The sequence below is a fragment of the Ictalurus punctatus genome, chromosome 4, assembly GCF_001660625.3.
Source record: "Ictalurus punctatus breed USDA103 chromosome 4, Coco_2.0, whole genome shotgun sequence".
Taxonomy (NCBI): Eukaryota; Metazoa; Chordata; class Actinopteri; order Siluriformes; family Ictaluridae; genus Ictalurus; species Ictalurus punctatus.
The window spans coordinates 23,767,161-23,791,046 of NC_071284.1; the positions used below are offsets into that span (position 1 = coordinate 23,767,161).

General features: G+C 38.2%; 1 protein-coding gene across 3 annotated transcripts in view; it reads right to left on the bottom strand.

Annotated features, from left to right (window-relative positions):
* Positions 1-318: 318 nt before the first annotated feature.
* LOC108264592 (src substrate protein p85) overlaps positions 319-23,886 on the bottom strand; it is a 31,882-nt gene continuing 8,314 nt past the window's right edge. Inside the window, exons 3-17 of one of the 3 annotated variants that reach the window (XM_017466263.3) lie at positions 18,549-18,622; positions 17,856-17,985; positions 15,466-15,576; positions 14,457-14,511; positions 11,621-11,731; positions 11,238-11,348; positions 10,636-10,746; positions 8,930-9,040; positions 5,821-5,876; positions 5,656-5,725; positions 5,328-5,473; positions 5,024-5,089; positions 4,510-4,636; positions 3,836-3,904; positions 319-2,140 (exon numbers count right to left, since the gene is read on the bottom strand). In XM_017466263.3, coding sequence (XP_017321752.1) covers positions 2,004-2,140; positions 3,836-3,904; positions 4,510-4,636; positions 5,024-5,089; positions 5,328-5,473; positions 5,656-5,725; positions 5,821-5,876; positions 8,930-9,040; positions 10,636-10,746; positions 11,238-11,348; positions 11,621-11,731; positions 14,457-14,511; positions 15,466-15,576; positions 17,856-17,985; positions 18,549-18,622 — 1,485 coding nt within the window. In that variant the 3' untranslated portion in view covers positions 319-2,003. The remainder of the gene's footprint in view (positions 2,141-3,835; positions 3,905-4,509; positions 4,637-5,023; positions 5,090-5,327; positions 5,474-5,655; positions 5,726-5,820; positions 5,877-8,929; positions 9,041-10,635; positions 10,747-11,237; positions 11,349-11,620; positions 11,732-14,456; positions 14,512-15,465; positions 15,577-17,855; positions 17,986-18,548; positions 18,623-23,886) is intronic. The other 2 variants (XM_017466266.3, XM_017466265.3) reach the window with 2 other exon arrangements.

Here is a 23,886-nt window from a genome sequence, read left to right on the forward strand (position 1 = left end):
GATTGTCTTGGGCCAGATTTCACTCCAAAACAAAAAGTGCACGGCCCTAGCATGTCATTCGGAGCAACTTGGAGTTCAGTGTCTTGCGCAAGGACATTTCGGCGTGTGGAGTTATGTGGGCCAGAAATCGAATCACCAACACTACGATTAGTGGACAACCTGTTGTACCACCTGAGCCCTTAGCAATAGACAATGCATAGTTTGTGGAGGTAAAAACACTCAAAAATGCTGATGAAGATACTGACAACAGGAACACAATTAAGCTGTTCCTCCAGTTTTTTTTCTCTTTTGTTTACAGGAAGAAACAAGCATTTCCAATTGTTTATTTCAACTATCCATGTTTTATTAATTGAAATATCATTTCATACAAAAAAAAAAACAGGCATGTAATGAGAGGTAAGCCAGCAAGATACAGATAAAAATAACAGATCTGAGAAGGTCACTTTTATAAAACCCCAAACCCAAAAGATTAGCTGTTGCTACTTTGTCATGGATGCATCATTAATGAATTAAAATCCCACTGCACCAGAATGGGTCCATTACATATCCTCAGATAAGATCAAGCTCGCTCTATAGCTCTGTTCTAAACACTAGAATTCATGCATACTCATCTTTAGGATGTCCCAAATGCTAGAATCTGTTACACCAAGATAACTTGATCATTATTCTGTTCAGGTTTCACTTCTGGGACAGCCGTTATAAGGGCAACTCCAAATCAAAAGTGCACTCAATCCAGCAGACTCGGACATAAAACCTCTCAACATTGTGTTGGTCAGGAAGAAAACGATGCAGTGGCTCCGAGTTACAAACCACAAGTCGTACATAGACATGAACAAAAGACAAAAACACTGCATGCCCAGGACGCACATAAAGAAATCTTATCTACATTTCTCCTGCTGCTCAGGCTCAATACATATTTCACAAAACAAAATATATATATATATATTTTTAAAGACATTTCCTGCCATAACATTCGGAAAGAACTGAACTCAACTGGTAGCACTTTGGTTATTGTATACCAGTAAGTTATAGTATATTTTAGTGTTATATGTTTTTGGTCATATTATATGTTTATTTGTTTTCTGTTAGTTTTGCCAATGCCGAACACGTCGAGTTAAGAAGCTACAGATTCACATAGTGTGAAAGGATTTGCAGAGTGTCTCAGACTATGTAATTGGCAGCAATGAAAGAAAAAAACAAAACAAAAAAAAAAACACCAGTCAAAATGAATGGTATTATACATCAATGAAAACCACGTTTCTGTAATCGCATTTTCATACTTAGATTTGTAAATCTGCAGCTGTTATTGTACTCTCAAAACAGAGAGACAAAAAGGCAGAGCTGAAACACCACAATGTACAAATTGCAGCTCTAACCCGGCAAAACCACATATGCAAAGTTGGAATGCACGCAAATCCATAAAGGTCAAACCCATGAAAAGTGTAAATAATAATAATGATTTTACAATTTTGGATTGCATTAATGTACTTTGGGCAGGAATTCAAATCCATATATTTGCCTCTCCACCCAAAAATGTACAGCATTCCCTTTCTAATACACATCTTTTTTTTTTTTTGGTTCTTTACACCAAATCTTCCACCAACCCTTCCAAAATTTACCATCTGTTAGAAGTCCTTGCATCTTCACACACTTGCATGTACGCAATCAATAAAACCCGAAGCCAAGATTGTATCCCAGTTGATCAATTATGTTGCATTTTGGTGCCATCGTGAACTACACTATTGTTAAATGTTAACAGGAACAACAAGGAGAGGAAAACGTGTGACAATGAAGGAAGGATTTTGCTCAGGAATAGGGATACAGCAGGGCTTATTCTTGGGCAAAGAAAAGGGGAAGGGATAAAGTAGGAAGAGAGGAGCAAGACCTGAGGATGCCGAAAGCATCGCAGTGAGGCGAAGGAAAACGAAAGGGATACAAATGGAAAGGTGTGCAAAGGAGATCCCTTCTCCTCCAGGGAGTTGGGCAAGGCTGATGGGCAGGGCTTACTGCCGGACTTCAACATAATTGGCTGGGAAAAGTCCGTAAGCCCCCCTGCACACGCCCCTCCACCAGCCCTCGTCAATCATCTCAATGTTGGTGATGATGTCATCGGGGTCGAAGGAGATCTCGTCATCACCGGCTGTAAATATTGGAAAAAAAAAAAAAAAAAAAAAAAAAAAAAATTACGCTATGCAATTAAAGAAATATCTCAGTACAAAAAAAGCAAAAAAAAAAAAAAAAAAAGATCACTCTGCACAGTGTTCCCCTTGTGACAAATGTAGTTAATCAGCCAAGATGTGTTAGGTAATTTTTTTTTTCCCTCCTCAACTACCAGCTCAAAATGAAAATTTTTTAAGGTCACAGCTCAACAGAGAATGTGATCAAATTTCTGGAGAAGATACCAGATACTGTAACAACTCTATCCTTGAATGTCACATTTCTTGTATCGCAATGTAGTATTAAGAGACATAACATAGGTCAGGAGATAATAACAGTAGCCAGGGTTTCGGCACATCGCCATCCACTAATCCTGTGGATGAGATAAAGCGATGAGTGCAAGTCGATGTAAATCTATTTGTCAGATGTTAAACTGTAAATTTAAAAAATGAAAACCGGACTGCAGATGGTGGATAGACGTGTCAGGCGACTGTGGAGATTTAAATGTCATACTCCATGGTATCCTCCATTTCCCATAGCAACAGTTAACTTGAGCATGAAAACCATGCCACTCGGTTATCATCAGTGATGGTGAGGTTTTCACCAGACTCCTTTATAAGGTGCTTTAAATGTAGATCCTAAAATGCTTCTTTTAGCCTAACATACACATCATAACAATTAATCCACGAGGGTAAATTTTATATGATATGTGCAATGTGTGACTGTGCTGCCTAATATCACTAGTAGAAACAGAAATGTTTTTGGACTATTGTGTATGCATTTCTATAGAGAATTCTCAAAGCTGTGATAAGTTTTAATCATGGCAGTGCGATATAAAAGCAAGTTGCAAATTACATGCCATAGTAATCTCTACTTTCAGCTACAGAAAATATACAGATATAAAAATAATCCAAAAGCAGCTTATTGCATCATGGCAGTACAATAACTTCAACTTAGAAACAAATGTAAAAATAGAAGTGTAAAATATTTAACATAAAACATGTAATATTTGGAACGGCCAATTTATTTATTTTTGTTTGTTTTGTTTTTTTTGCACAGATGGCTGAAAAGTTTCAGGACGGTTCTGATAAAAGTTCATTCTGGAGTACTGATCATTACCATAACAGTAGCGAGGCTGTAATTGTGCACGCACGTGCACTGTGGTGTTTATGATTTGGCATGTTAATGGCTATGGACAATACAATGTTTCAGTATCGGAATCAGAAAAGAAAAAGAAGTATCGTAATAATATAATTTATTCGAAAATGAGATTCTGTAGCCTATGGATGGCGTTTGAAGCAAGACTACTGTTCAAGACCTGAGTGAGGGTGAAAGACTGGCATCTACTTTGTAGCTTCATGTCAGATATCCAACATGTCTTGGCTCATCAACTACGTTTGGGGTTAAGAGACATTTTGTACTTTTAATGAAATGTCTGCAGAAAAACATACACACACACGGACGTACGTATGTATGTGTATATATATATATATATATATATATATATATATATATATATATATATATATATATATATATATATATATATATATATATATATATATATATATACACACACACACACACACACACACACACACATTTTATATACGTGTATGCGCTAGTATGTATTTAGGACCAAAGACACACAAAAAAGATTGTCTATTGTTTCACTCACTAGCTTGATAATCATATAGAGCCACAGCAGTCACTCCCAGGTCCTCGCCATAATCATAAGACTGAGTATCTAGACACAAATACGCACAAACACACATGATTAGCAGTTCCTGACACACACACACAATAAACCAAATGTTGACTGGAGGCCAAAAACATTGTAAACTACAGTAAGTAAAATACAGTCAAACAACCTACTTAGCAAAGCTAGCAAAGTGTCTTGTGTTTGCTAACCAACAAGAACAAGCTAACTATGTCTACTGTAAGCCATTGATTGATATTTTCGTAGTATTAGACTTAAAAATAAATAAATAAATAAATATTAAAAAGTATTTTGGGATGAGTTAATAGGTTGATGCTAGTGAAGATGTAGTTGTCTTCCAGGGCTAATGGCAATTAGTGGCTTGGTAGCTAACCAGCAAGTACAAACTGTTGGCAAGCAAGCTGTTCACACATTAAATTAGAAAAAAGAAAGAAAGAAAGAAAGAAAGAAAGAAAGAAAGGAATACAGAAAGTCTCAAAAAACAATTATATAATCTTAAATCCGCAAATTCAACACATCACAATTTTGCAGATAATATGTCACACAGTGGATAGTGAAAATTTCTGATGGATAAATGAGTCTCTCTCCACATTGTCGTGTCATGTCGTGAAATGGGTTTGTGGAGACGTTACCTGCAGCCTGGTACTGCTCATCCTCATCTGGGTTCTGGTAGAGCTCCTCGTGCTCTGTGCTCGGCTCTACCTCATACACGTGCTCCTCGGTCTCCTCTGTCTTCTTGTGTGAATCAGGAATCTGATACTGATGAAAATGGAGCAATCAACAACTGCTTATAGAAAGTACACAAACAGGCAACGTTTAACAGAACCATATGGAGTACTGGGCGTGATGGCGGTACAGCGGGTAGCGTTGCCGCCTCACAGCTCCAGGGGTCCCGCTTCGATCCTGAGCGGCGTTTTTCATGTTCTCTCCACGTCCACATACTGTATCCCCAAAACATGCCGGTAGGTGGAGTGGCTAAATTTCCCCTAGGTGTAAATGTGAGTGTGTTTGGTTTGTCCTTGGAGTAGTAGCTTAAAACAAGTAGCTTAAATCAGACTCCTGTTAGTCAACAAGGAAAATCTTACATCATAAGTACTCCGAGTAGTGCAAGACTGTAGTAAATTGTTTAAACTTGAAAAGAGTTACCTGGTGGGTCTGAGTGGTGGAGGTGGGGATGGGCTGAGGGGAAGGATCCTTAGCTTTGGTGCTCACCTAAAGTAAACGTGCAGGATCAAAACACACACGCATGTACACACGCTACAAAGAACATGACCTCAAATGAAATACTGTAAAATTTGAAAATATAACCAAGAAATAGGTATGAGTGAATCTTTGGTTAGTGAATTGAGAAATGTTAATAATAACAACGTTATTTGATTGAAAACTCTAAATCCAATCTAATCAGAAAAGATACAAATGTATTTGATCACACACATGCACGCACACACACCTCCTTTCTGCGGGCTTCCTCTTGCTCCTGCTTCTCCTTGGCTTGTCGTCTGGCTCGCTCCTCCTGTGCCCGTTTCTTGTCCTCTTCCTCGTTCTGCTTGGCCAGATTCTCAAAACGAGCCTTAATGCTTCCGGTTCCTCTCCCGACTGAAACCAGTCACACATGTACACTCTCAGCGGATAATGAGACAGAACATAGACCACCGTTCTTTTTTTTTTTTGCCATTTAAAGTTGACTAAGTCTTTTATATGGGTTTTAAAGCTCTAGCTCTATATAAGCCTTGAAAGTGCCAGTGCAAAACTACAGGGGGAGGTAAAATGCTTGTTACCTGCTTCTACTGGTTTGGTCCTTTGGTAAGCAGCAGTGGGTTTCTCAACATCCTCAAATGTTCCTGCACTCTGAAAACACACGTATGTGCACACATTTCAGCCAATACTAAGCTCATAGCTAAGGTATACTTATTTTGGAAGTGGGTAATAAGAGCAGGATTTACCTTGTCCATTCGGTCCTCTTGCACTCCAAACTTCCCTCCAAACCCTTTGGAGTAATCTAGAGTAACGAAAAAAGGGGAAGAAAATCATCAGAATATTGAAGCACAGAATCATCGAAGCATTTCTGAGAGAATAAGGAAGCTTGTGAGCGATAGTGAAAAGCATCAGGGAAAGAGAAGAAAGGGCAGCGCGCGCAGGAGCATGAGGAGACACTCATTCTCAGCAGCCATGTTCATCATCGACACATTCTGCAGCAGTCATACAGGGCTGAGTGTTGCTATAAGCTAAGCAACAGACAGTGTGCATATTGTATGTGTAAAATGTGTGCATATCGTGTGTATATCGTGTTTCTCCACAGGTCTGAGGCTGAGCATGCACACAGGAGATTCAGTCACATTGGAGCACAGGGGTCTTGCAGAGCACATCCTGATGCTGAGTCAGTGTCAATAAAGGCATAGCTCAAGTTAAACTTGATAACCCAATCGCAAACTTGGGCAGAAGAACTTAAAGACTGATGGTGATCAAATGTTACATTAAGCTTTAGCCAGCTAAATGATGTTTAGTAGCCAGCCAAGCTCCCCAACAACGACTTAATATTTTATATAACCGTTAGTTCCGGTCCACTAATTTGATTGGTCGAGCATCGTTCCAAGTGTGACTATATTTCCTATGACCGCACTGGGACGTTTCACTCGACTGTATTCACCATGTAATATTCCACTTCTTAGTGACAGTGGCCATAACTTTATAGAACTATACAGTGCCCTCCACTAATATTGGCACCCTTGATAAATATGAACAAAGAAGGCTGTGAAAATTGTCTTTATTGTTTAAACTTTTGATCTTTTGTTTAAAAAAAATAATTTAAAAATAAAAATCTCAAAACTACTCTGTTCTCAAGGATATAAAACAATTGCAAACAAAACACAGGTTTATTTTAAAAATATATATCTTTGTTAAATATAGGTGTGAAACCGTTATTGGCACTCTTTTAGTCAATACTTTTTGCTACCTCACTCTGCCAAGATCTCAGCTCTGAGTCTTCTCCTATAATGCCTGATGAGGTTGGAGAATACATGGCAAGGGATCTGAGAGCGTTCCTCCATACAGAATCTCTCCAGATCCTTAAAATTTTGACGTCTATGCTGGTGGACTCTCCTCTTCAGTTCACCCCACAGGTTTTCTATGGGTTTCTAGTCAGGCGACTGGGATGACCATGGCAGGACCTTGATTTTGTGGTCAGTAAACCATTTTTGTGTTGATTCTGATGTATGTTTTGGATCATAGTTCTGCTTTTTTAATTTTATTTAAAATCTGTTGATATTTGATAGAGTCCATGAGGCCATGTATCCTAACAAAATGTCCAGGTCCTCTGGCAGAAAAACAACCCAAAAACATTAAAGAGCCACGACCATATTTAACCGTGGGCATGAGGTACTTTTCCATATGGCTACCACTCTGTGTGCCAAAACCACCTCTGGTGTTTATTGTCAAAAAGCTATATTTTGGTTTCATCTGACCATAGAACCCGATCCCATTTGAAGTTCCAGTAGTGCCTGGCAAACTGAAGATGCTCGAGTTTGTTTTTGGACGAGAGTAGAGTCTTTTTTTCTTGAAACCCTTCCAAACAGCTTGTGGTGATGTAGGTGACTTCGGATTGTAGTTTCGGAGATTTTCTGACCCCAAGACACAAATAACTTCTGCAATTCTCCAGCTGTGATCCTTGGAGATTTTTAGGCCACTCTAACCATCCTCTTCACAGTGCATTGAGACAATAATACACGTCCTCTTCTAGGTTGATTCACAACATTTCCAGTTGACTGGAACTTCTTAATTGCCCTGATGATGGAAATGGGAATTTTCAGTGTTTGTGCTATTTTCTTATAGCCACTTCCCATTTTGTGATGCTCAACAACATTTTGCCGCACATCACCGCTATATTCCTTGGTTGTTACCCATTGTTATGAATGATTGAGAGAATTTGGCCCATGTGTTACCTCATATTTATACCCCCGTGAAACAAGTCATGGTTGAACAATTTCCTGTTCCTAGTCACCCAAGTGTACAATTTTTAAAAAAAAAAATCAAAATTAAGCATCAATGGGAATATACTTCAAATATATTTTTCTCATATGAACTCAGAGGTGCCAATAATTGTAAACCTGTGTTGTGTTTGCAATTGTTTGATATCCATGAGAGCAGAGTACATGTGATTTTTTATTTTTTTTTAACAAAAAGTTTAAAAGGTTAAACAATAAAGACACTCTTTCACAGCCTTCTTTGTTCATATTTACCAAGGGTGCCAATATTAGTGGAGGGCACTGAAGATTCCTTGTTTTTAGAACTGTTGTATAAAACCAATAATCGCACTCACAATCATGTGGTAATACTGAATATCGGCACGGCTGTTATTAACCATGGTGACTACGCCAGATCACAGTCGTGCCAATATTCAATATAACTGCACTCTTGCTTGTGTGATTTTGCTTAAATGTAAGTCACAGGTTCTCAAATTTTGGCAGCCAGGGACCCATTAAACTGTTTTAAAAAATATATGTATATATAAAATCATCATATGTATATATAAATTCATCCCATTCTCAGTAGATTTATTTTATTAGCATAATACAACTATTCAAATATTAGACTCATTATTTAAATCTGTACAATAATATCCAGGTTATTTATTAGAACCATATATGTTTTATTACTGACCTTTCCACTGACAGAACATCCAAACTTCCAGGACCTGCTAGCTATGTTTCACAGATCTCACTCTGAGAACTGCTGACCTAAACCATTTCATCAAGTATATTTAAAATTATTTAAAATCAAGCTCAATACCTAACATCAAGTAAACGACTGTATGCCATGTTATTTGTCCAAGGTTGCAATTATCTGATCAATTTGAACCTAAGCTTCGCCCTTGTTGACCAGGGGATGTGCGTCACTCAGCAAAATCAGGGCGCCTGTTTTTTTTTGTTTTGTTTTGTTTTTTAAGAAGCGGGATATTTATAAGCCTGCACATTTGCACACAACAGAGTGGGTGTGTCTCAGCACGGAGACAGCAGAGCAGAAGGGTTTGTGGGTAAAGAGGACGGAGACTTATGCCTTGTTGAGACTCGTGCTTAGCCAGACTCTCTTTGTGGTCAAAGCCAAGTGCGCACTGATCCTGCTTCTCAACCTCCACCCCGTATTTCCCTCCAAACCCACGCTTATAATCTGCAAAGACACAGACATGTAGACACATGGAAAGATGACAAGACAGACAGGACACAGAACAGGGAAAAGAAACCCAATTCCCTAGCGGCACACCACACGCAATAGTTGAAAAACACCAACATTAAAGCAGCGCCGTGTAAATAAATCTTAATATTACATCAGAGTGTCTGTAGGTAGCAGCGAGTGAAATGCTTTCTCGAAAGGAGCATCCTAGAGCAGTTGGGGTGTGCAGAGTCAATTCAGTTGTAAAACAAATACCTTTGAATCGTTCGATTTAGAATGTTTGTGGTATAAAATGCAAGACCTGAGGACACCCTGTAAATAGTGGCATTGAAGCACTAAGCATTCACACACAAAAACAATCAAATGAAACATGATCTGGTGGAGCACAGTTTAATACTGGTGTAGAAAACACTTCAAATTAGAGACGTGCTGATAAAAATGTGTCCTTACTGGCCCTGCTATAAGCGAATTAAACACACGTGCATATATGAAAATAACAATTCTGAACTGGTAATGGTTGCTCCTCTTCACATCAACCTGTTGATTATTTTCCTAATTACAGCATCAGATCATGCCTTATTTCTTACATATAATATACATTCGTATATTCGGTATACACTGTACTTACATCTCTTTAAAAACTAGAATAAATGGCATGATATAAGGTTATTTAAAAAAAAAAAAAAGTACATCAGCTGATGCTTCATGCCAACATTATACTATAAAGCCCTTTTAGTGACCCAGTGTGAGCTACTTAGGAATCCAGTGGATCTGTTCAAAAGGACTGTTTTTTTTTTTTTTTTTTTTTTTTTTTTTTTGCCAGTTCAAGAGCCAAAGCATTGCATCTTCAGTTTAAAACGGGAAAAAAAAAGTAAATAACACGTATACATATATACACACATACATATACATATTTTATATATATATATATATATACATATCTTATATATATATATATATATATATATATATATATATATATATATATATATATATATATATATATATATATATATATATATATATATATATAAATAAATATATACACACACACACACACACACACACACACACACACGTGTGTGTGTGTGTGTGTGTGTGTATATATTATATATAAATAAATCAATCAATCAATCAATTATTTAATGATGACCCCATCAAATTCATCATGCAACTTGCACAAAATTAGAAAGCACAAACGTTTAAGAGCCAGACCATGGCATCATCTTTTACTAACACCCAGAGTAAACAAAATAATAGTAATAACAACAACAACAACAACAACAACAACAACAACAACAACTGTGTGAGGACTCTACAGTAAAGAAAATTGATTGGGGTAAAACGAAGCTGATATGCTCAATCGAGAACTGGCTCTTTTCTGATGGAAAACTGGACTAAGAACCAGCATTTAGACATAAAGGCAGTGGTAAAGAGCCATCAACAACTGACAGCAAGGTTCTCTCACTCGACTATAATACAGGGGAAAACAAAATCATGCTTCACACGGTCACATCCCTATGTTTCACAACTTCAGCTTCGGTAAAACTTCCTTTCTTTCAGAAACATAAATCAACGGAGGTGTGTGTTACCTTTCTGAGACTCGTGAAGCTGCAGTTTCTCCTGATGGTCCCAGCCAAGAGCGGATTTATCCACACGGTCCGTCTGCACACCAAACTTTCCTCCAAAGCCCTTCACGTAGTCTGGAGTGGACATGAAACATATTTCAAAACATACGAAGAATGAAAGCTGAAAACACTCGAATGGCTGGATCAGAAAGCTGTCGCAAGCTTGCGATGGACTTGCAATGACATGAATAACACCAGACGTGTTGACACAAGTGGGAACGACGACCGTGTGTGTTTACAAAGAAACACCAATCGTGTAGAGGATGGTTTGTAAAAGTTGTAAAGCATTTTGCTAAAAAGTGTTAACTTCACCCTTTATATAGAGACTTTTCGGACATCCTCATAAAAAAAGCAAGACATGTTCTTTAATATTTTTTTATTATTATAAAAATTGTAAGCATTTTGCAAACTGCTGAGGTATAAGACAGTATGGGATATGCCGTTATAGGTAAATAATCAGCTGTGGATTCTTCTACATGTGCAGTTTTCATACATAGACAGTATAGTCCATGTACTGCTAAACTTTTGGTCTAAATGGTTTCGGGGATGTTACGTGCATCACAAACCTTTCTGTGACTCGTGTTTCTCCGTTTTGCCATGGTACTCAAAGCCCACGGCACTTTTGTCCACTTTATCAGTTTCTACTCCATATTTCCCACCGAATCCTTTAGCATAATCTGCGGATAAACAAATACAGAAACGAGTAAAGCAAACAGCCATCATATATAAATGAATGCTGTTACTGGGAGTTCTCCATGTGCATGTATACAGCGGCCTACAATCTCAGGGAATCATTACAGTTATTTAAAATGATCTAATCGTGAACACTATCAAATTCACCAAGTCAATTACACACAATCAAACCGCAACAAAAACAAGATAAATATTGAAATATTTAACCTACCAAAGGGGAAAGAAAAAACAGGCAATAGGATCACGGGAAACAAACCTTTCTGGGATTCGTGTTTCTCTGTTTTTCCCTGATAATCAAAGCCTACAGCGCTCTCGTCCACACGATCAGTCTGAACACCATACCGACCCCCAAAACCACTGGTGTAATCTGGGACACACACACACAAACACACCGCAGCAGCCAATCATGGAGAGAGCGGGGGTTGTGGGGAAAAAAGCAACAGAAATTACACAGAGCAGCAAGCAGAGTTTAAAACACGCAGGGATCCGACGGAAGAGCTGCGGTGTGTTTGAGGGTTTCCATCCAAACGCAGCCACTTGTATCGATTACAATCAACACGTTGGAAAAACAGGACCAGCTCATCATACAGATACTATAAAGCACAGATTCTCACACACACACAATGTGTAGCCAGTTGCATTTGGATGGAAACCTCACCACTGAGCTAACGTTTCTGTGACTGAACTTTAACACCACATACTCACTGTGCACTTTATTAGGAACACCTGGACACCTCCACATTCAAGTAATTATCCAACGGGACAATCGGGCGGCAGCAGCAGCACAAAGCATTAAATCATGCAGATACAGGCCAAGAGCTTCAGTTATACTTTATATCATACATCAGACCTGTTATCTCAGTGACGCTGACTGTGGCATGGTTGTTTGTGTCAGAAAGTTGAATTTTGCAGAAACCACTCATCTCCTATGCTTCAAGAGTTTATACAGAAGAATGTGAAAAACAAACAAAACCAAAAAAAAAACATCTGTTAAACGGCAGGTCTGTGGGAGGAAACACTCTGTTGAAGAGAGGTCGCAAGAGAATGGCTTGACTGGTACAAGCTGAAAGGAAGTCTACAGTAACACCAACAGCCACTCTTTACAATCGTGGTGAGTGGAAAAGCATCTCAAAACGTGCAACATGTCGAACCTTGAGGAGGACAGGCTTAAACAAACAAAAACAAATCAACATTAACTAAAGCTCTTGCCACGTCTCCACAATTTTATGCACTGTGCATGAGACACTCCGTCAGCTGATTAGATAATTGCATGAATGAGCATGTATACCTAAAGTGGACAGTGAGTGTATGTTAAAGTTCACACTACTAAAGAGCGCACACTACTGAAAGCCTCAGGTCTAGCAGTACATATTCACTGGGACTAACAGTACCCCAATGTTCACCCATGCTATTCTTCATTCAGATATGTGACAGAGTTATCGAGATATCTATCTACGTGAGGTTTTCTGTGTTCTGTGAACATCATTTGGTGTGAAGATTTCAATTTTAGAAATCTAAGTCCTACAATCCCTTTCTATAATGTAATGTAACATGTAATTACATGTCAATATGACTTCCTTGTTTAAACAAAGTGAACATCAAATCAAGCAAACATATTTTATGGCATTTGGCAGACACCCTTACCCAGAGTGTAACTACCATTTATCTCATTTCTACATCTGAGCGCTCAAGGGCCCAACAGTGACAGCTTGGCAGTGCTGGGATTTGAACTCACAATCTCACGATCAGTTGTCCAATGTCTTAACCATTGAGCTACCACTGCCCCAGCTATAGCTAATGTTTGCTGGGAAACTAACTTAATGTCTCTTCAGCTAGTGCTAGGCCATACGTGTACACGTTTACATTTATTCATTTAGCAGACACTTTTATTCAAAGCAAATTACAAATGAGAAAATAAAAGCAAAGCGATATATTAAGCGGAGAACAAAACAAGCAGTGCTACTATACAAGATTTTTGATTGAGTTCTAGAGGAGCAGTGCACAGAGTGACAGATTTTATTGTCTGGATTGAGGTTGGAAGTTCATTCCACCACTGAGGGACAGTCAGTCTGAAGGTTCTGAAGATGGACCTCATGCGGTGCTGAGTAGACACTACCAGGCATCGGTTGTTAACTGATCGAAGGGAACATTGTGAGGGAATGTAAACCTCAAGGACATTGTTGAGGTAGGGGGGTCCTGCTCCAGACAAGGTCTTATCAAGGCCTTCCTGGCTACAGGAGGTCAGTGGAGGGAGATGAAGAGGGCATGTGACATGGGTTCTTTTGGGTTGGTTGAAGACTATGCATGCTGCTGCATTCTGAATCATCTGTAGCGGTTTGATGGAGCTGGCTGGGAGGCCTGAGAGTACTACGTTACAATAATCCAGTTTTGAGATAACAAGAGCCTGGACTAAGTAACTGTGACCTCATCAGCTATCTACAGTCCTGATATACACAACAAAAAGTAGCACTAATAACAGAATTGCTTATATGAAGAAGTTTAACTCAGGAGCAAGAGTACATCAGTACATTGATTTTAAGGCAGAGAAGCTGCTTAAACAAATTACAGTACAGACAGAAGACAAATTAAAGGAAAAACTGGTGGTTTTGTTATGCTGTAGGGGGATTTACTGTCCATATGTCCCTTAGATGGAAGCGTCGCCTCAAACCAGTATAACGTTTTTCTGAGTGCTACGCTTTACTCTATGATGTAACATTTCTATCCTGATGGGAGTTCTCTCTTCCAGGATGACAGTGCTCCCATCCAAAGGGCACGAGGGCTCACTGAATGGTTTACCGAGTGCAAAAATTATCATCGTACATAATCAAAACACCAGGGAATATTGTTTGGAAGAATGGTGTTCATCCCTCCAGTACAGTCCCAGAGACCGCCCAATGGTGGTCCACTATCTAAGTAATACACTTTAAGTTGCTTTTTCCTTTAATCTGTCACCCATATGTAAGTCATAAAAGCAAGCACGAGCATGTGTGCATATCAGAAAAGGACTATTCACTAAACATGAAGCTGAACAGTGCAACAAGCTCTCACACACTCCAGGAAATGAGTGAAAAGAGGAAAGAAGTGAGCCTCACCTTTCTGTGAGGCATGTTTCTCTGTTTTCCCAGCATACTCGAACCCTACAGCAGACTGATTGAGGGTGGAAGAATTCAAAATGTAAATTTGTAATAAGTTATTAAAACATAGGATGCCTCAGACTTGTATTTCCTAAACATACATCAAAATTTGTCACACACACACTTATTTATGCACACACCTGTGGAAAAGTCTTGGCACCAACCTCCCCCCCCCTTTTAGTACAACCTTTGTTAGAGATTTATTTTTATTTCTTAATGACTTCTACATTATTGAGTTAGTTCAAAAACATTTTAGATTTCAAACCATTCGTTTTCCAGCACAAAATTAAATGTTACAGTAAAATGTTTGTGTGTCGGTAAAGAAAGCAGCATATTAAGTGGTAGACACTTTACAGATAAAAAAAAACACAATGAAGGCTGCTGGATTTTGCTGCAAAAATAAGAAGCAAGTGCGACAGTCAAAGTCTGCTCTAATTCTACCTGACACTACTCATTACTTTTTAAGCATAGGATTGTCACACCAAATATTGAGCTTGTTTATATATTACTGTTTACTACTCTGTATAGTATTTTTATTAATGTAAAAACATTTAATGTCATTATGTTGAAGGCAACTTTGCTCTATAGCATTTCTTTGCATGTGCCTAAAACTTTTGCACAGTATTGTGTGTACATATATACATACATACACATATACATACATAAATATAAATATAAATATTATATTATATATATATATATATATATATATATATATATATATATATATATATATATATATATATATATATATATATATATATATATATACATACATACATACATATACACACACACACACACACATATATATAAAATAGTTTCATACATTTCAAAATACAAACAAAAAAGAATAAACCGACAGAACTCAAACAATTTTTTAAAAATATGGCATCCTACACACATTATTTAAATTGCATTACAATCATTATGGACAAACTGAATGAAATAAGAAGTGAATTTGTACCTGGTCCACACGGTCACTCTGAACTCCAAATTTACCCCCGAAGCCTTTAGACGTGTCTGTCTGGGAGCAGTGCTTCGACAGTTTACTCTGATACTCGTGACCCACAGCTGACTGCAACAACACGAAGATTTCCCAGAGTTAACATGGTAGTTTTCGTACTTTTAGCCAAACAATGAATGAGCTGATCATTCATTTCTAAACTTACCACCATATGTAGTGGCTCCTCCATTTTTAATTTTTTTTTTTTTTTTTTTACTGTCGCTCTCTTTTGAAAAACAGAACTCAAGGACAAGAAACCCATATGCAATATTCCTTCAAATTTGTCCAAATTAAGAAACACCCTTGTGAAAGGAGCTGCAGTGTAATCTTTAACTCTGCCCAAATTCACATTAATGTGTGAATGGAGCAAATGCCTGTAACTTAGAGTACACAATTTACTACAGTATATGATTTATCTTTAAATCACAACATTATCTTTAGACCGCAACATTTCAGGTTAAACATCCAAGCAGTGGTTTAACTTCTTCCCCTAATATCTTGAGGTGATGGACAAGTATTTGTTAATGAGCTCTGAGTACCTGTGTAAAACTATATGGTTAAAAATGAAACAAGACAAGATACAATTAAAAGGTCTTGCTCAAGGACCCAACCATGGCTGGGATTTGAACCAAGTATGAAGTTATGAATAGTCTGTGTATGTGTGGGCATCAGGACGGCACACTGCCCCATCTGCTGTTTGTACTGCACACACTCTGGCCCCAGAGGTGGCGGTGGTAAGGAAAAATCCCTGAGACAATATGAGGAAGAAAGCTTAAGAGGAACCCATCCTCATCTGGGTGACACTGGACAGCGCGATTATACATAAATCCCTTCTATAACTCTGTACTGCATGGTCAAAAAGTGAAACCAGGAAATTCCTTACGGTTTTCATATGAAGTCTATTTTGTAGACATCCAAGTTATCAACTATTCACTAATGGAGAATTGAGTGCAAACTGTTTGTGGTAATTGCAGTCCTAAAGCTATTATAGAATAACTGTTCATATCAACAAGTAAAATTAGTTATCTTTCTTTATTAGTAAATAAAGAGAAAGAATGTGAGCCAGGACCCTGCTGATAGAACATGCTTCATAGAGAAAAAAAAATCACCTCACATCAGCAGCCAAACCCAGTCTGACCCAGCTGTGGACGACATACCAGTGACAGAAATGTTGGACTGCCTTCCCAGTGGAAGCACACATTTGGAGCTCCTTCAAATCTGTCCAAGATACATCGTCTCAGAAGACGTCTTTCTTTATGCTGCCTTGTGAACGGGGCCGATTTTCTCTGGAGCTCAAACCCTGCCTACTAATCCAGCTTCCTTCCAAATGTAACAGAGAGTAGTGATGACGTCTCACGCAGCACACAAGGCATGAAGACCTCACTGCACCAAAACCTCATTCGATTCCATTTCAATCCACACTGGCCCAGTCAGAGGCGCGTGAGACTCAAGCTCCCGCACCGGATGCAACTTATTGCGCTGTATTTTACCGCGCGTGTGAAGCGTAAGCCTCATAGAACTCCAGCAAAATCAGAAAAGCAGACTTTCGATACATTGTGCACTTTATTTCAAATCGTAATCTACAAAAAGGGCGTGGTTGTGCAAAATATTTCTAAGCTATGACATCATAATTGTAATTCACTGGTGAGTTCCTCTTTTGGTTTTAGATTCCGTTTCAGAACTTTTGACCAATTTCTTCAGGATCCATTTCTGCTAGCTGTGCAAAAATAAGCAGGACATTCGGCAATAGCAGGTCAGAAATAGCACTTATTCTATATTCTTGTTTATAGAAAATAAATATCGCCACACGCCACTCTTGCTTAAGTAGATCAATGTGTGCTAAATAACTGAGGGACATCTACACAGGAAACCAAGGAGGTAATGAGCAACAGGAGTGTAAATAGTAAACATGAGTTTGTTTATTAATTACGCTCACCCGTCATTTGTGGCAAGAACGATCCTCTTAACAACTGTTTTAACCAGCAATGTCCCCCTACATAACTGAACCCTTCCAGTGTTCTGTGATGTACTGATACTGATCATGCTGATTTGTTTTACATTCAGCATTTTTATTAAATTACATGCCTCATTTTTAAAAAAAAAAAAAAAAAAACCCTAAATGTATAAATATCCTGGTTTTTCCTCTGTATTATCAAAGCTATCTTGACAATAATTCAGCAGACAATCACTTGATTCTAAGAAGATTTTTAGTCATTTTCAATTCTCATTTTGTTTTAATAGTGTGAAAAAGACAAAAACAAGAAGTGAAAGAAAGGCAGTAGGTGTGTGTGTGGGGGGGGTTTAAAAAAATAAATAAATAAAAAGTAGTGAAAGAGGCACACGTCTCTCACCTTGTCCATTCGGTCCTCCTGAACACCAAACTTTCCTCCATAACCATGCGAAGCTTTGGGCATGGTATCCAGCTCCCGCTGTTTCAGATCACTGTGCTCACACGACACCGTCTCACGAAGCTCGTGGATACTGAAGGAGCAGGAAAAACACACTGAATATTGAACCTGCTTCGCTGAACGAACAGCAGTCCGTTCAGGCATTAGGCATTGTATTTATAGCTGCAACAACTGCATATAAAATCCTCTAATACCACTTCTTTAATATCTAAACTCTAAGATCTAACTCTAATATCAATTCTCTAAGCAATATGATATGAATGACTTCTTGAATATCCAATTAGGGCAATGAAATAGAATAAAATAAAAAAGTATAATTCAAGTTTATTGTCATTATATCCTATATTCGTGTGTTTGCAGAGTAAATTTTCTTGTTTAGTATAACTAAATCTGAAGCAATCTGTAAGCGATCTATTTGTGACAAGGTACGAAATAAAAAAGGTACTGAAAATCAGACAAATCATAGAAAAAAAATGGCCGATTAATTGATCATGTAAATAATCGTTAGTTGCAGCCCTAGTAAAATTGTATCACAGATGTTCACCAAAAAAAACCAAACAAACAACAGTAACACAGACATTAGGGGGAAAAAATAAAAACTGTGAGACAACTGTTTTGATAATAACTATGACTCACTTGATGTGTTCCTGATGTCCAGAACCCACCACCGTTTTCGCTCCCCATCGCTGCTCTTTCTCAGTCAAATCATTCTGCACAAAAAGAAAAACACGGCCAAATAAAAAAATAAAAATGTACAGCAACAAGGACACTAGAAACATCACATCCAAAGCAATCAATAATTATTTAAATAAATGCCAATTTATTACTTCTAGAAACTAATTTCTAAGCGTATTTATATAGAATAAAATGTACTTCATTTAATATTTTCATTTATTATCTCTACCATTTAATATATAAATGTAATCAAATGAAATTTATTTCTACAGTAATCTTCCCATGTGTATAAATATATACCCACACATGAAACTAACACACACACACAAAATGAAGTGGAGCAGTGCAGCTTTACAAAAAGGAACCTCAAAATAACGTCATCATTCAGTGCTAATCAGTCACATCATTACAAGCGTCGTCATTACAAGTGGCTTTTCTCTTCTCACTGACAGAGGCCAGCATTACAAACACAGTCCCCATATAAACAGAAACACACACTGTTCAGTATCTCATGCTTGCTAGTGTGGGTTCCGACACTGTACGCCGCACTTATCTGCAGCTGCACAATGTGGCATTTGATAATTATTTCCACATTGGCTTTCGCGATAATGATATCGCAGAGCTAAAAACAGCCACAGCAGCCATCTTGAAGCCAGAAGCAGTTTCTTCCTCAGCACACAGTTAGAAGTCACTCAAAAAACGTTTTTTGTTTTATTTATTTTTTATGTACGCGAGCAATGATTCAGATTGATACAGATCCCTCCAAAACGACTGGAACGGCAAAGACAATTTATTTGATTGCTCTGTACACCAAAGCCATTTGGGTTTGAGATCAAAAGACGGACATGAGATGAGAGATTATGATTTCGGCTTTTATTTCCTAGTGTTCACATATAGATGTGTCGAACAACATAAAACAGAACCTTTTGTATCAGTCTACTCAATTTGTAGCAAAAGTACAGGAACAGATAAGTCTTGAAGTAAATGAAAGTAAATAACATTTAATATTTGGTTTATTTAATATTTACTTAACGATTGCATCAAGACTGGGACTCGCTGGCATCATCATATTATTGGTTTACCGCACCTTCCTTCAGTTGTTGTTTGATTTGTAGGGGTTTCTCCATTCAGGAGGTGAAATTCTGCTCAATTGGGTTAAGGTCTGGTGATTGACTTGGCCAGTCCCCCCCGATGAAGTCCTGTGTTGAGTTGGCAGTGTGTTTTTGATCACTGTCTTGCTGCATGATAAAGTTCCTCCAAATTAATTTGGATGCATTTATCTATAAATTGGCAGATAAAATGTTCCTGTTAATGCCTGAATTCATCCTTCTGCTACGTTCCTGTAAACATCTGAATTCATTCTGCGGCTACCATCAGGGGTTACATCATCAAGAAAGAAAGATTAGTGACCCTGTTCCAGAAGCAGCCATGACACTACCTCCACCATGTTTCACAGATGAGCTTGTATGTTTTGGATCATGATTCCTTCTCCACACTTTGGCCTTTCCATCACTTTGGCAGAGGTTAATCTTGGTTCCAGAACCTTTGTGGCTCATTTCTGTTTTTCTTTGTTAATTCAAATCTGGCTTCTTACTGCTGATGAGTGGTTTGCATCATGTGATTCAGCCTCTATATTTCAGCTCTCAAAGTCTTCAACAGTGGATGATAAAAACCTGGAGGGTATAAACGTCCCTTACTTGATAGATACACTAGTCTCAGAGCTCCAGGGCAAAACTAAAGAAGAACTTCAGACTAGAGTGACGTTGCATGCATGTTTTGAATTCTGTATTCACTTATTATTCATAAATTAAACAGCCTGTGTGAAAAGGCCTTTAGGCTACGTTCACATTACACGCTGCACAATTAGGATTTTTTTCTCAGATCAGATTTGCCTATCTTGATGGTTCACATTCTTCATGATTCAACTGCTGGTGAACCATATCTATCTTTTAACATGCATGTCCTTTGAAATTCCCTGCATGTACACATCACTGTCGATTTTGCGCGATGCACGAGCGTCAAACAAGTTGAACTCGACGCCAATGGCTTCTGCCACCAACGGGGTTAATCCTTCTTGTTAGTTGCTAGTTTGTACGCCAGCACGACCCTTAAAATATACTTCACACTTGAAGTAAGCTATTGAAAAGAAAAGTATTCCAGACATTTGACCTTGCTGTGACCTCGACCCTGTTTTGGATCAGCTCTAAAATCGGATCAGTTCTTCCGCTGATATCTGCTTACAAATATAATTCCAAATAAAAACTAACTAAATAAATAAAAATCATACAAACGTTCACTCATTCGTTCTTGAGATATGACACTAACAAGAAGCTTGGATGGACAACCTGAAAACAATGTCTCTGATACTTAGTGGCGAGGCTTAAAAACGCCATACTCGGGAGACGCTACAAATAAATGTGCTAGTAACTCACGCCTGCGTCGCATCGTATTGCTGCTCTGTCAACACTGGATAATGATGTTAGTGACATGCACACAGAAAAGCAGTGGGAAAACACTGCACGAATCCTGATCCGATGCGTTTCATTCATGTCACGAGAAAGTGGCTCAAGTCGAATTTGAAAAGATCAGATTTGTGTGTCCAGGGAAAAAAATAAAATAAAAATCAGATTTGTGTCACTTCCGCCTGGTAAAGTGAACGTAGTCTTCGTTGTAAACTTTTACACTTTGTTGTAATCACTTTGTTTATTCTCGAACAAGAACTTCTTGCCGCAGTTTTCAAAAAAACTTTTTTTTTTAAAATTACTTCCTTGGGTGGTGTTACCGTGCTTTCACACTTGCAATTCCCCCCCTTAACTCCCAGCATATATGTTACATGTAATCCCATGGCATTAAATTTTTCAGAAAATCACAGTGATGTCAAGTGCTTTATTTATTTATTTATTTAGCTGACCAATCTGGTTGCAAATTGGAGGCAAGGAAGATAAACAAACATGAAAGACAGAAGGTTGGCTTTAATAAATAAATAAATAACAATAATCTTAAGAATAAAACAACATGGAAAGCACTAAACAAAGTTGATTATTAAACCCAAAGTTGGTTATTTTCCTATAACAGCATGCCAAAAATATAAATTTGCCAAAAAGGACAATTTAAAGACATTCATTATTGAATGACACGTTGTACTTTTTTTTATCCGTTTATAGTTACGGTTAATGTTGTGGAACGTCCACGAAGTGGACGTCCTGTTATCGCTTACGTTATGACAGCTATAAAAAGTCGTTCCCTCGCCAGCCACCCCTTTCCTCTATCTTGATGTTATTCAGACAGAAACAAATGCAGCGGACATTACTGAAAACCCAGAAATGGCTCTGACAAACTCTCCAGTCTTAAATAACATTATTTAATCTGTTTATTATTAGGCTTACAAATCCGTGTACAAGCGGTTACAAAAGAGTGAGCCGGCGCTAAAGTCTGAGCTGGACTAATGTATGTGAATCAGAACTGAGAAAATCAACAGCGCTGTGGTATACACTGCGTTACAGATTGAAAATTTTTCAATATTCCGCCACTACAAAAGCATTAAAAATATCAATTTACGTTACGTTATGTGACGTCCCACTTTAACCGTCAAATCGCACAAGCAGTTTAGCATCTCTTGATTTTTCTCCCTCCAAATCCACAGCAGAAGGAAACGACTTGCTCATCAAAAGAGTCTTTATTATCAAGAAGCCGAAACTAGAACTCAGACTAAGTTCGTTAGCTGCCACTAGCTAGGACTGCACAGTGTTGTGTTTCAGATCACCACAAAAACGTTTAGCGGTCAGTGGTTGTTGTGTGTCTGTATTTAAACACACACTTTCACACACTGAAAGACGTTGTTCTACATTACAGCCAGCATCTGCTCAAACTATCTGGATATACGCTGATGAAGAGCATTCATTTTGTCAACCTACAATCTGTTGTTTGTTCACTTTTGTATTTTAATTTGGCACATATGCACTTATTGCACTGGTTATGTGTAAGCCAGTGTCGCTTATTCGGAGAAAAAATAAAAAATAAAATAAAATAAAATAAATAAATAAATAAATAAGTCAGTTTTTTTTTTTTTTAAAGCTAAGTGCAGGGCTTTAGGCATGATGAAACAGGAATGCAGGAGCAGGAGATAAACAGCATGCTGCAGCGTCAGGTGTTAGCCAATAGCTCTGTAATTCCAGTCCACACCCCAGCATGCAGGCCTTTCCCTAGTTATTTTTAGTGATTTGAATGATTCGCTCCACATTCATAGTTATATAAACTGTGTACTGGTAAACTATTTCTATATACCGTGTATATATATATATATATATATATATGTTACTCTGCTGTCTATTACCCCTCTCTACCCTGTCCATATGAGGAAATGGACCACCCTGGCCTGGGCATTAGCTGCTGTATAGCCCTGAATAATTGAGGAAACTGTCGCCCGGCTCTCGCCTCCCGCTCCCCGTCGCCCGGCTCTCGCCTCCCGCTCCCCGTCGCCCGGCTCTCGCCTCCCGCTCCCCGTCGCCCGGCTCTCGCCTCACTCTCGTCACGTGCTAAATGAAATCTGACTCCCGCTGATCTGTGCTACGACTCGGCTCATGCTGAATTGAGCAGACGTGCGTAGTTTTTAATTGTAGTGTCAATTCCCTAACTGAACTAAATGATTTTTATTACTATAAAAAAGCAAAACGACAGTGGGGGCGGTGCTGCGGTGGGCAAGTGATGTAAACGGTATGCAGCCGAACACCGTGGACCGAGTATCGCAGAAACCTTAGTGACACCACTAAGGTCTACAGTCAGTAACTATAGTTTAAACTATAGTCACCAGTTTAGAGTCAAATATAAAGCTTGCTTAAATGATTTCAATGTGTATCGATACTTTTAATATAATTTCAGTACATTTTAACAATAAGGTGATAATACCGATACCGTGATAGTTTTGGTCACGATAATCGCGATAGGAAATTCTAATAATGTTATATCTAACGCCCCTAACTGTACCTAGGCCCACCATGACATGATAGAGTGTGTGTATGCACGTGTGTGGCACCAAATGTTACATCGTATTAAACAGGTTTACATGAATTCACTCATACAAACAGGTTATTATTTCTATATTGTTGCTCAGGTTACTGTTTCTCTCATTCACAGGGACACTGTACTTAATCCGAGTCTAATAATAAACAGATCACTGTTCTATGACGAGACATTTATTTAACATTCATCACTTATGGAAGGAGTCTCTAGTGTCGATGGTTTGAAACAGTCAGTACGTTGTCCACCACGAACATGTATTCAGGACAGAGGAGTTTTTTTT